General features: G+C 38.3%; 1 protein-coding gene across 2 annotated transcripts in view; it reads left to right on the plus strand.

Moving 5' to 3' along the window:
* Window positions 1–14693, plus strand: part of arpp21 (cAMP-regulated phosphoprotein, 21) — a 72432-nt gene that overhangs the window by 47247 nt on the left and 10492 nt on the right. For both annotated transcript variants that reach the window (XM_066690906.1, XM_066690907.1), the window contains 5 exons: window positions 494–727; window positions 1907–2094; window positions 4702–4806; window positions 5972–6223; window positions 9022–9148. In XM_066690906.1, the coding sequence (XP_066547003.1) occupies window positions 494–727; window positions 1907–2094; window positions 4702–4806; window positions 5972–6223; window positions 9022–9148 (906 nt within the window). The remainder of the gene's footprint in view (window positions 1–493; window positions 728–1906; window positions 2095–4701; window positions 4807–5971; window positions 6224–9021; window positions 9149–14693) is intronic.

A 14693-nucleotide genomic window follows, 5' to 3' on the forward strand; every position in this document is an offset into this window, starting at 1 on the left:
TTCCCTTATACTGTATCATATTTCTAGAAGACCCTTAGGTTCATCTTAGTGTCCCCCTGGATTACTTTCAGCTCTAAATCAAGATGTATGATTGGTTGCTTGCAGTTATGGATGAGGCTTATTAATGCTGTGATCCATCTGCGCCTGTCTAGCTGCTGAGAATAGCCAGTAGGGATGTGTGGGTTATCTCCACATTTCTTTGCAGTCTTGGCAAGGAAGTCTGAATGCACTATACCTATGTAGTGAAAGTCATTTACCTCACTTAAAGAAAATGTAAGTGCAGCCTGTTTTGCAATATAATACATGTAGTCAAAAATATAAGAAGAAAAAAAAGGAATCAGGACGAAAAACAATCAAAAAGAGGTTGGTTCACTCCTAAACTAAACAAAGGTTGCTCTCAAGTCCAGCCTGTGGGGATGGATGTAACTGAGGCTCTCTCTATCCATCCCCCTCCCTCTCTCTCTCTCTCTCTCTCTCTCTCTCTCTCGGACAGGCTCAGAGTCTTCCAGCAGTGGCGGCTCGTCTGGATCTCTCTCCCGGGCTCACCTATCACTTCAGAGCACCACACTCCTGCCCTCGGCTGTGGTCAACTCCACCGGATCAGTCCCCTTCCCCGACAGCGGCTCCCTCCCTGGGCAGGGGCCTCCCAGCAGCCCCAGCTACATCCTGGTATCTTTAGAGGCCACAGGCATTCCACCAGGAAGTATTCTCCTGAACCCCCACACAGGTGAGTGGAAGGCAGACTTGCTTGTTTGTTTTATTTCATTTGCTTTTTTTCTTTCATCCATAATTATCTACTTAAGCCATTGTGTTTGCTTGTTTGACAGCCTCTCATTTGTATTTTTCTTTCTTTCTCACTTTAAATGGAAGGGTGATTCACAATTCCGCAAGTCATCCTTTTTTTCTTGTGTGCTCTGTTATTTACATAAAAATCAATCAATCATACATGAGATAGCAAGGGCATGCTCATTCTATTTTGTTGAGGAAAAACAAACAAAGAATCAGCCGAGCAAAGAAATACTATTTATAAGAATGAGAAAGTGCTGTTGACTTTAGAGTGGTTCCCTAAAGAGTATACTAAGCTGCATTACTTTGGCTGATACATTTCTGATTTCTGTATTATTTTTTTAAATGATAAATAAAGTTTTTAAATTCACTCACGTGGTAATTCCCTCTGATGGGGTTACTTATACTACTGCTTTTGATGCTCTGTTTTCTAATATTCTGTCTTAAATCATGGTAGCAATTATATTAAATTTAGATCACCATGAAACTGGAATTATAGGTTCCATTCCCTCCTTGAATAAATGCTTACACTGCTGGCATTGCAATGGTATTGATCTTCTTAAACTGTTTACAGCTTCGGCTGTTAGGTTATTGTTATTGTAAATAATACAAATCGATAAGGAGTGGAATTGATATGGTTGCTCTGCTCTGTCTCTTAATAAAAATAAAAAATCCACTAATTCTGGACTTTAACAGCATTTATCGCAATATTCAATACATTATTTCTAATCCGGAACAGCATGTGTTTTAAAGGCAGGCAGTCTTTCAATACTGAAACATTTGGGGAAATTATTGTATTTCAGCTTTATCAAAGATCAACAGAGTGACAAAAGAGCTGTTAGAGGCATTTCAATTGCAGCTGCTGCATCTCCAGGAAAAAAATAAAATGTCTTGGACAAAAGCTGATTTTAAACCTAATAAGGGATAGTGTTCCCTAGCACATCTCAGACAGCTGTTAATGTTAGCTAATGGACACACAAAAAAATGTGATATATATACTGCCTTTTTGAGTATTTGTGTATTCTCTTATTTTCACTGTATGCATTCAGTTAATTGATGGGAATGTCCTTGTTGTCTTTTGTGTTTTTTTGTATTGTTGTTGTTGTTGTTGTTGTTTGAGGTCAACCATTTGTAAATCCTGATGGCACACCTGCAATCTACAACCCACCCAGTGGACAGCAGTCAATCAGGAGCCAGCTAGTGGGACAGTCTCAAGCACCGAATGCACCTGCATCCCAGCAGCCAGCCCAGCAGCAGCCCACCCCGCAGCAGCCACAGCAGCCAATGGCAGGCCACATGGTCCCCCAGGTAAACACAGAGAGCTGCAGGCTGTACTTGTAGAGACAATGGGACCCTAGAGTTCTGTATGCATTATTCAAATGTGCTTTTGTAAACCGCATACAGTAGTAAGCAAAGGTTTTATATTTAGCATGTGAGCTAACATTTCATTTAATTTTAAATATTTGGTCTAAGATAGATGTAAAAGGGGATATTTTGAAATAACACAATACATAAACATATAAAAGATTGCTTGTATTACAGATGTCTTGCTGTTATTATTAAAACATTTATTTAATGTGGTTGATGCCTTTGACTAAGATTATATTTTAATTTAAGTGGTCAAAGAGTAACCCTATGATATACAAACAGTAAATCAGTTGTAGAACTTAATTATTTTTTAATAGAGAAACATGTAGGACTAAGAAAATTACAAAAGTGTTTGTGATCTGATCTGCCGAAGTGGCAGTGTACTGCTGATCTGAGCTAATAGGCTGTAAAGCAGAGAGATAAATCCTATAGGTGTCTAGAGGTACAGTCTGAAAGGTGAGTTTCCGGCTGGTATCGTGGCGTTTTTGGTTCACAGAGGAGTGAATTAGCAGTTGTGGGAGGTAGGCGAGTGAGAAGGGGGTACAACGAAGCGTTCTCTCTTGTATTTGTATAACCTTTTTTTACCCTGAGCTAGTGTTATTTATCAGATAATTGTTTGTTTAAAAAGTCACCTCGTTTCCATTTTTTTAACATTCGCGCTAAAGGGCATTAAATGTTTTCTTATGTTTTGTTTTTCCATTGGCTCATTGTCTGATAATACGTATATACTAACATGTGCCTTTTGAAGTGACTTGAAAATCAACGGCAAAAACATTAAGTAAGAAAACAATACAAATCACTGGTGTATTTTTGTTAAGACACCTACAGATTTATTCTTGTACTACCTCACCGTAATGTAAGTGTTATTTTGTAAATAAGTTCAACCTAGTTTTTTGTTCTGGTGCAAATGTAAGAATAGGAATACATTAGTATAATTTAAAATATCTTTACATCAAAAACAAAAGAAATACGGGCACATTGCTGCACATTTCCAATCGAAGGTCTGTATTTTACTTGCACCTGTTTTTAGGGAACGTATCCATCTTGTTAATAATCTAGGTCATTTGATTTATTGGATAGAACATAAAGTCCAAATGCCAGCCATTCCTGGAACGCCTTTGAGAATTTCCAGTTGACCTACGTGTTATATAATGACCTACTTTCCCTGTTCTCGTTGTCATGAATTCAAATAGACTCTCTAACTTGCTTTGTTGCATTATTTGTTTCATGTATTTTCACATTTATCAAGGAAGAAGCAAGAAAAACCCAGCTTCCTTTGCATGATGGCAAGGGAAAAGAACTTGCGCTCATAAATCCTTCAGGAGATCCAAATCTATTCTCTCAGTAACATGAACAAAAGAATACCTTTGACATTGGCCACATCTTAGTTTGACTGAGAGTTCAGCTGTTGTTTTTTTGCCAAATAATTTAACGCTGCCACAAAATATGTAAAGTTACTTTAGAACAAAGCATTCACTGGCCATACATTGTATTGTGTCTTTAGTGATTTAATTTATTTAGTATAATGTGACAGTATACAGAGATTATGTAGTTGTATATATATGGAGGACATATTGGAGCAATTTGAAACAATTAATTCATGCATTCATTCTCTCTGACATCTTTATAATACACTGCGGTCGGTTTCTCACATTTTTGACATTCATGTAGAGCAGCTGAACTCAAAACATATTTTTTGCAGAATGTCTGGTGGGAGGACATGTGCAAATCCTGCAATTATGAAGACAAACAAGGTGATTTCTTTTGTTTGCTTTTTAAGTCCAACTCCCAAAATGGTTTCCTCTGGCATTATAGAGGAGACTCCATCTGTTTATAGAGTAGACATCATTAAGTTATTTTTCAATCCCATCCCTTGCACCAGTGTCCACTCTTTCCCACCACCATGTTACACACCTCGTCTAGGTGGAAGATAATTTTGGGTACCATTTATTTTCCCATTTGGATTTTAGAATTCATTTTATTTATTTATCTCATTGTTTTGTTTTGCCAAGTCAAGGGAGGTCACAGTTTGCTTTTCTGGGCGAAACCATGACACTTCTGATCTCTCACAAATACAACCAAGTTTTCCCATTTCATTCTTGTTGTGGATCATCTACTCCTCTCAAACTTAGATAAATTTTACTGTTAAAAACAAAATGTGCATTTCACCCACTAGATAAATAAATTACTAGGTAATACCAGGTGGAATAAAGCAAAATATCAATGTATCAATCAGTCAATAAATCTTTGTGATATAGCACCATTCACAAAGTAAATGCCTCAGAGCACTTTATAAGATCACCATATACATGATGTACAAGTCAATGTATTCATGTAGTACAGTGCAGAAATAAATCTCTAGGGGTCCAAGGCCTAGTGGTTGCCTCCTCCCCTGGAAACAGAGTCATGAACCGAGTACCAGTCCACCTTGTTTGTATGTATATGTTTAGAAAAAGGTTTTCAAGTCACTTCAGCGGTCTGTTTTTCTAACATGGGTGTCACTTCTTTCCCTGTGGTGTCTGACTGTGTGTTGATCTCTCCTCTCAGTCTGTGCAGACTCTACAGCCCTCGTCTCAGTCTGTCCAGTACCCAGCCGTCTCTTACCCTCCTCAGCACCTATTGCCAGTCTCGCCAACACAGCAATTCCCTGTGGTACATCTGATTTAATTCTCCTAGTCTCACGTCTCCTACTGTTTGGGCCTGCGCTGCTTGTTTGTGTGTGTTTTCTGATTATATATCAGATATATATATATATATATATATATAGATATAATTTTTGGCCTTTTTGCATTCATCACATTAAGCATATTTTTAAAGCCACTTGACCAGTTTTTTTGTCACTGATGCCAGCAGAAATCATGCAGCAGTTGTAAAGTGTGAGGGAGGCATATTGCATAACTGTTGCAGAAACAGTTCATTTTTTACATTCTGCCATTTTGAATTCTGACATTCAGAAGTCGCAGACATGTTTGCCACAGGAAATTAATACATTCATTGTGTAGATTATCAAATAAGAGTTTTCAGTTTACGTTTTGTAAATGTGATGATTTTCACTCTGGCTTCAGAAAGCACCTGATTCTATTTAAAATGGACTTGGCTCCTATGTGACTGATTGTTTGGTACACCATTCATTGAAGTATCTCCAGTAAAGTCACATGCTGCCCATATCTATAAAAGGGATTTCTCTGCTGCTATCTGGCATAGCACTCTTCTGGTCATTGTCTTTAAAGTAATTTTGTATGCAGTAAAAGCTAAACATATAAGTAATAGATCTTGGTTGTCATTTTGAAATCACCTACTCTCTTTATGTACTCTGTGTATTTACCTGTGCATGTAGTATCGATAGAGAAGAGTATACTTTCAAAACTGAAAACTGTGGATATGATAATTTGTATTGTGATCTATAAGGCAAAATGCAATGAACATATGAATCAGTTGTGTAAATACTCAAGGTAGTTGTTTGTGGACCTGCATGGATATTTGCGTACCCCATTGTTTAATTCTGAATTGCCACAGTGTGGGTTTTAAGTGTCGACTTCTTTAGGAAGGTATAAGAATGAATAAATGAATAACAAAACAAACAAGTATTAATGCATGTTAACTTTTTTCCTTTCTTTAAGAATGCAAGAAAACATAATTAAGTTTTGTGTTCTGTTAAAATATGCTGATGTCAAAAAAAGTGATATCAATAACTCACCAACCCGCATGAACCAGTATGCCGGTGTGTTGGTACCTTAAAGGAAACTATTCCCCCTCAAAGAATTAAATAAAAATAAAAATATAAAATCTGAGCCTTATGATTGTGTTTGCTTTGCAGCGGGATGATATGGCATCTCAGTTCAGCCAGATGAGTCTCAGTCGACAGTCTTCAGGAGAAGCTCCTGAGCCGCCTCCTTCTGGCTCTGTCTACCCCGCTCCCATCCTCTCGCAGCCCCCCCAGCAGCCGAGCTACGTCATGGCTTCCCCAAGTCAACAGCTGCCACCGGGGGGGTTCACCAGCTCAGGGCCCCCCCTGTCCCAGCCAGTGTTGCAGACCCCACAGGGCTTTGTACAGCAGCCTCCAGCTCAGGTACGCATCAGAGACCCTAGAACATAAGAAGAACATAAGAAAGTGTACAAAGGAGAGGAGGCCATTCGACCCATCATGATCGTTTGGTGTTCATTATTAACTACATGATCCAAGGATCCTATCCAGTCTATTTTTAAATGTTTTCAGATTCAACCACATCACTGGGGAGTTCGTTCCAGATTGTGATGCCTCTCTGTGTGAAGAAGTCTCTCCTGTTTTCTGTCTTGAATGCCTTGAAGCCCAATTTCCATTTGTGTCCCCGGGTGCGTGTGTCCCTGCTGATCTGGAAAAGCTCCTCTGATTTGATGTGGTCGATGCCTTTCATAATTTTGAAGACTTGAATCAAGTCCCCACATAGTCTCCTCTGTTCCAGGGTGAAAAGGTTCAGTTCCCTCAGTCTCTCAGTAGGACATTCCCTTCAGACCTGGAATAAGTCTGGTTGCTCTCCTCTGAACTGCCTCTAGAGCAGCGATATCTTTCTTGAAGTGTGGAGCTCAGAACTGTACACAGTATCCAGATGAGCTCTAACTAGTGCATTGTACAGTCTGAACATCACTGCCCTTGTTTTAAATTCTACGCATTTGACAATATACCCTAAACATCTGTTTGCCTTTTTTATTGCTTCCCCACATGGTGTTAGACTACTTTGGCTACATAAACTGAGATAGGCTTCCTGGCTTTGCCATAAATTCAACCCAATCTATTTCTGCATGTGTTTCCAGGCAAGCATTGGAATAGGCTAGTTTTGCAGATATGTCCAAAGAAACCAAAAACAGGAGCAAAAATAAAGAAACTTAAATCGTATTAGGAGTACATTTATTGCATTGAAGAATATATGTGAATGAATACTTTGCTGTCTACCTATGGCAAGCCAAATTGTCATATAGAGATACCTTGAAATACAATTTAAGATAATTTAAACTGATTTGTAGATATATCAAACTAACTCCATTTCAAGATATCTAAAGAAGTCAATTTGAGATCTCAAATTCAATTTACAAATTCTCAAATTCTAAGAATTGTTGTGACTGGATTCAGAATCTGTAATCTTGCAATCTACATTAGAATTAGAATCTTGTCAAAAGCCTTTACTCAAATAACAGTTCTTTTTGGGGGGGTTTGTTCATGCCGTACTTGTAGAAACCATTGTCCTCTGTAATTGTTAGATCCAAGCATGTGCAGATCAACAATTATGATAAGTTAAGCTTTTGTCAAGTTCTGGTATTTAAGGGGGCCCATGGTTTTTCAAAGAGATGTAATTGTTTTTTGTTTGTTTTTTTATTTTTATTTTTTTAACATTTTTAAATGAGGGCAATGCGTTAAATAATCCCTAGTGATATTTTTTATGTTGCTACTTTGCAGTTCCCATAGCAAGGTCTATTTTTTTCCTAATTTTAAATTAATCTAAATGAAGATAGTTGCTGGGTTGCTCTTAGCTTGTATCTTCTCCAGAGGACTGCAGTACAGTCTCGTAAGTCTCTGCACAGGTAACTATTAATCATGTTTAATTGACTTGAACACGTAGGACATGGAAGATCAGTGATTTACTGTCTCCCTGAACACAGACAGTGTCTACCCGTTTCTCACAAACTTTCTACTCGTCTCAGGGGGCTTAAAAAGCAGAATATGTAATGTGATTGCTGTCACCAAAAAGGTAGCATTGCTCGTTTGGACGCGTGTTTGGCTTTTCGCTACCCGACTGCAGTTGTGGGTGACAGCCAATTATAATAGTTGAGTCTTCTAGTTGAGAAAAATGCAGCACTGATCAAAAACTCCAACAAGAGTTTTCTTTGGGTCTACATTACAATCTACTGCAGAAAATTGGAATGTAATAAAACAAAGGCCACCTTAGAATTTACAGCGAAGGGTTGATTTCCAGAACATGAAAAAATATTGTGTTGTAAATGTATCCACTTATATAATGTAATAGTAAAAATCTGACAATACATTTTTTTATTTTTTTTTATAAAAATAACTTTCTTATTCTAGTTCAGGTTTTTGTAATTATGGGTTTAATTTGTATATTTTAATTTAAACAACGTTATCTCTGTCTACCTATTTGTGTTTGTCTGCCTGTCTATCTATCTATATACATGTCTATCCTACCTATCCATCTATCCACCATCCACCAATCTACCTAAATAATGTAAGCCATTATTGTTCTCCAAATACAATGATATGAAGCTTCAAGCACAGAACTACATGTAATGCTTTTTGCTCCAGTTAAGTGCTAAAATTATGCCTTTGTCTCAAAGCAAATCCTAGCTACAAGTCCTAAACTCATTGCATGCAAATTTGGCAGTCCACCCCCAAACCTATTCAGACATTTACATATTTCAGTTCCAGGGGCATCTACTGTAGGAGTGATTTACCATTAACATGCATTATTTAATTTTGGTTGTCATTTAATAGCTCTCCCATAACTTTGACAGTGTTACTAGAATAATGCCTTACAAAATAAAGAAGATCAACTACTGGATAGCAACCTTTCTGTGCTGTATGTTATTTAATCACTAATAAAGAAACAGCGAGGCTTGCTTGGCTTGTTAAGTTTGTGGGACATATTTATAGATGCTTTTTATATTGCCGCAGTCCACTTTTCCTCTCTCTCGTATTATGGACAGCCAGAGACTTCGGCTCCCAAGCAGCTGCAGCAAACACTGTAGGAATTTAGCTCTCCGTCACTCTGATCTTTACGGCTCATCCCATTTAGCAGTGTCAGCCTTTGCGTTTCCATTTTGCACTTGATTTGCTGTGAAATGTCATTTCCACTCGCAATCCTGTTTTGTCATCCGCAGATGCCAGTGTATTATTATTCATCTGGTCAATACCCTACCTCAGCAAGTCAGCAGTACAGGCCAGTGGCCCCTGTTCAGTACAATGCACAGAGAAATCAGCAAATACCACAGAACAGCCAACAAACAGGTATGACGTATTTCTTTCTTTGGGATGTTGCATTGATACTCACCTGACCAGAAAGGGCTGACATCATTATCATCCTTCCCTTCATGCTCGACTTGTGTCGAGCCGGGGGTAGTTTTGTGTCCACTGTGTACTTGTGTTGGCCATGCTGTGTCCCATGAGCATGCATCAGTAATACATCATGAACATTGTGACTATCCCCTGCCACATGTCAAATTCCTTTCCCACTCATTAACATTGAAGAGGTAGACTGTCTTACGATTTGCACTCCAGTTTTTTGTTTTTTTTCCCTGACTTTATAACTGGTGCCATGTGTTGCTTTGCTCTGACACCATTTCAGTGCGATTCAGTCCAACCAAGGTATTCTGTCAGAGAACCCACCGAAGCCAACCCGGGAGTTTGTGCAGCATGACTGGGGGCCGTTACACTGTAAGAGATTGAGTAGCAGGTCTCACAGTGAACCGGTCTCTTTTTTTGCTGCTTTCTATTCATCAGGACAAACTACTTGAAATACTATTGGTTGATATTACATCTGTCTTTTGTTTACAGATAATTAAGTGAGGGTATGTCTTAAAAAAACAAAAAGTCTGTCTTTCTTTGAAGAGTGAGCATTTGATGATGTTCACAGTTGAAATGCTCATCAGTTTTGGACAGTATTGCATTTATGTATTGGTTTATGTTTGTGGGAGTGTTTGTGTCTTTTATTTGTCTATATCAGCCCTTGTTATGTCCTACGCAAAGTGTTTTTTGCTCTTTGTGGGCAAGATCTCTACATATTTTTTCAGCTATTTTATTGAAAGCCTAACAGACAGATTCTGTTTTAACAACTACAAAATGCAGTCGAAATACCACAATAAGGGAGGGGGTGTGGGATGGTTATTTCTGTACAAAATATTTTTTACATTGAGTTTTGTCACATTGAGACAAGACTGGCACTTTTTTAGTTTATTTTTTTATAATTCTGCTTTTTTTTAAACTGTTTAAAGCAGGCTAATATGTTTCTTGTGTAGCTGTCTATTTTTCTTTCCACTCTGGCAGTTATTTACCATACTAAGCATTCTGAAAAATATGATCAAAAAGGATTAAAGCTTTTTTAAATATTTCTTCAAGAGGAATGAAAAAGGAATATGCAGTGTAAGCAAAACATGCTTTCAGTGTGGAAAACATGAAGCAGCAAGAGCACACACTTCTGCACTTCCCTTTAAGCAGGTGTTGTGATTCAAGTGAACATCTGTCAGAACATTTTGAAATAAACTTTCTGATAACACCTTGGATTTTGTTTTCTAGTTACAAAAAGCAACAGCAACCCACAGCTAAATTCACAACTTAATTTATATGCATTCATCTTTTGCAAGTCAATCTGCCTTCAGATCCATTGGATTTGTGTCTCTTATATAGTGAAAGGGAGAAAAAACAAAGGAAGAAGACATGGATGCTTCAGAAAATGTGTTAAATAAAGGGTGTGCACAGAATATAGATGTGCATTAATTGTGTTCCTGAACATTTGATATAGTATTTTGTACAAGAAAACATTCATCCCCTTTATGTTCTGAGCAAAGTGAAGAGCATTAGGAAGTATTGTTTAGTGAATTAGGGATGAACCTTTCACATTATTATTTTTCTTAGCCGCTTCTTTATCAATTTTCCTTAAGCATGAAGTCGATAGATAGACCTGCGAGGAGCATAGCTGACAAAAGTAAATTGGATGATGTACAGTTAATTACCCAGGGCTACTGGTGGTCTGAAGTATCAGGTTCTTTGCCCTCCTGTCTGCTACAGCGAGTAGCTAGACGGAATGCCAACATTTGTTTTAGCAGGGAAAGGTTGCTTTCTCACCGAAGGAATATTGATGAATCTGACAGTGCAAAGCTGAGAAATAATGTCATTGTGGGATTGTTAATGGGCCTGAGTGCTACAGATCTGTACACAATTGGGAGAAATGCAGTTTATGAAGTTAAATGGCTCCAGGGCTGAAAAAGATGAGCTTGGCTAAAATTAGATTAGAACCCAGCAGAGATAAATCATCTCAAGACCAGGGGTGATAAGAAAAAAGCACTTTCAGGTTGTTTTTCAGCCTCTTACTTTCTTTTATACAAGTATTCATTTTGTAAAGGAGCTGCTGTTTCACACATTTGTATTTATATTTAGTATCCAGATTTATGGTGAAAAATAAGATTCTACGACCATCAGCTGCATATTCATACCAATATGAATTCTTCACAATAATGATATATAGTTGTGCTTGATGTTAAGATTTACTGAAACCTCAGTAATATGTTTTGTGTAGAACCTCGTTTGGCATTGATGGTGTTGACTAAGTGCTTCCTTTAGCCTTTTAATTTAGATTCAGGTACTTGGCAGGACAGAACCTTTGTTGAAGCCGCTGGTTCTTTGGAACCATTTTCCTAAATCCGTGTCATTGGTAGAGGTCTGGAGATGGCATTGGCCAGCAAGGGAGGTTGATCTTGTTCTGTCTCGTATTTGTCTAATGTATTATCCTGCTAGATTTTACAACCAAACTGGAACCTCTTGATATGGGGCACCAGGCAAAATTGTACTTTGAAATCCATACTTCCATCCATCAATCGCTCAATTCCTGCAAGATCATGCAAAACAGCCCCAAAGCAAAACATGATTCATAGAGGAAATGGCTTCCTGCTTGACACTGACATATATATATATATATATACACTCACCTAAAGGATTATTAGGAACACCATACTAATACTGTGTTTGACCCCCTTTCGCCTTCAGAACTGCCTTAATTCTACGTGGCATTGATTCAACAAGGTGCTGAAAGCATTCTTTAGAAATGTTGGCCCATATTGATAGGATAGCATCTTGCAGTTGATGGAGATTTGTGGGATGCACATCCAGGGCACGAAGCTCCCGTTCCACCACATCCCAAAGATGCTCTATTGGGTTGAGATCTGGTGACTGTGGGGGCCAGTTTAGTACAGTGAACTCATTGTCATGTTCAAGAAACCAATTTGAAATGATTCGACCTTTGTGACATGGTGCATTATCCTGCTGGAAGTAGCCATCAGAGGATGAGTACATGGTGGTCATAAAGGGATGGACATGGTCAGAAACAATGCTCAGGTAGGCCGTGGCATTTAAACGATGCCCAATTGGCACTAAGGGGCCTAAAGTGTGCCAAGAAAACATCCCCCACACCATTACACCACCACCACCAGCCTGCACAGTGGTAACAAGGCATGATGGATCCATGTTCTCATTCTGTTTATGCCAGATTCTGACTCTACCATCTGAATGTCTCAACAGAAATCGAGACTCATCAGACCAGGCAACATTTTTCCAGTCTTCAACTGTCCAATTTTGGTGAGCTTGTGCAAATTGTAGCCTCTTTTTCCTATTTGTAGTGGAGATGAGTGGTACCCGGTGGGGTCTTCTGCTGTTGTAGCCCATCCGCCTCAAGGTTGTACGTGTTGTGGCTTCACAAATGCTTTGCTGCATACCTCGGTTGTAACGAGTGGTTATTTCAGTCAAAGTTGCTCTTCTATCAGCTTGAATCAGTCGGCCCATTCTCCTCTGACCTCTAGCATCAACAAGGCATTTTCGCCCACAGGACTGCCGCATACTGGATGTTTTTCCCTTTTCACACCATTCTTTGTAAACCCTAGAAATGGTTGTGCGTGAAAATCCCAGTAACTGAGCAGATTGTGAAATACTCAGACCGGCCCGTCTGGCACCAACAACCATGCCACGCTCAAAATTGCTTAAATCACCTTTCTTTCCCATTCAGACATTCAGTTTGGAGTTCAGGAGATTGTCTTGACCAGGACCACAGCCCTAAATGCATTGAAGCAACTGCCATGTGATTGGTTGGTTAGATAAATGCATTAATGAGAAATTGAACAGGTGTTCCTAATAATCCTTTAGGTGAGTGTATATACAGATGGCGTGTGTGTACATAAACCAGAAATTTGGTGTCATCTTTCTATAAAAGAATTGTGCCAACAAACTTTATATAGGAATTCATTGAAAAAAGTATTATGCAGGAAATATATATATATATATATATATATATATATATATATATATATATATATATATATATATATATATATATATCAGACATTAACTGGGCTGTGCAGTGTTTATTGTTTATTATTAAATGACATTTGTTTTGTTATTTTAAATGAAAGAGTAAACCATAAGCTGCAATGGATCAAATGGCACTTATAATAAAATTGAATAAGGTTTTCAGTATGAATCCTGCAGTTTGCTTGTAATTAAAAAATGACAAAAACAATAATTCAGTATGTGACCAAATTAAATTTCCTTGAGGCCTTGTGTGAAAATCATTGTAAAAAAAAAAACATTGAAGTAATTTATACTTCCCAGATGGGTAAGTATTCCTCTGAGAAGGTGCTATAGTTAACCAGCTAGAGAGATTATTAGAAAACAAAGCAGCTTGAGGCCTTCCAGTCAACAAAAATGCAATGTAGTATGGTTTTCACTGACAGAAAAATTACATACAGGCCCGGTCTAATTTAACTATCCCCCCAGTAGGTTTTCTCTTATCTATGTATTGGTAGCAAGGTCTTGTCTGTTTTCTCTTTGGAAGAAAAGACAATTATCTAATTGGAGATGAAGCAGGTCACATCACAGCAAGCCTCTCACCCTGGGTTACTTCCCTTGTGAATATATTTGCGGTACAGTTAGAAATGATTGTGTGAGTTGGCATGCTCATAAAAATCTATATTTGTATGCAACATGTCAGCGTTAGTAAAGGGATAAGCCTCCTTCTCCCTCCGAACCAGTAGTCGTGTGGCACACTGAGGTGGAGTTTTGTGCACCATGACAGCTAGTATTGTATTGTAATACTTTGGTTAACAGTGCACCGACAACATTTTATGGTGAGGTCTCTGTACACCTACTACAGTAACACCGTGTCACAACACTGTGAGTCTAACACTGTGGTTCAAGGAGAACAGCACTGAAATGGTCTGATAGCCACCCCAGAGTCCTGGCCCCAATCCCACAGAACACCCGTGGGACCAACTGGAATAGCAAATCAGGAGATGACTGTAGAGAACAACTTCTCTCACTGCACTAGAAACTCTGCTGCAATCTCTCCATCCATTAAAATTTTGCATTGTGTCATGGAGAGAAAAAAGTATCGCATTGTTGTCATTGAGGCATAGGGTGATGCTCGACTATGAAAACATTTTAAAAAAAGCTTTCCATGAAAATAAGTAACAAATAGTTTTAGTAAGCAATAACTGAAACATAATGTGAAAAAACAAATGTGTACAGAAACTTATAGGTAACAGATATGCTGTATTAATAGTGTTTGTATGTATGCGTGTGTGTGTGTGTGTGTGTGTGTGTGTGTTTGTGTGTGTGTGTGTGTGTGTGTGTGTATACACACAAACTAAGAGACTGCTCTCCACATTTTGATTTATACCTCTGATCTTTATGTCAGAATAAGTTACCAAACCCCTTTTTCGTGACTCATGCTGCCATTGCACAGATACATTCCATTGTCACTCTAACATAATCTAAAATCTAAAATAGGACT

This window comes from Amia ocellicauda, chromosome 18 (genome assembly GCF_036373705.1).
Source record: "Amia ocellicauda isolate fAmiCal2 chromosome 18, fAmiCal2.hap1, whole genome shotgun sequence".
Classification (NCBI taxonomy): Eukaryota; Metazoa; Chordata; class Actinopteri; order Amiiformes; family Amiidae; genus Amia; species Amia ocellicauda.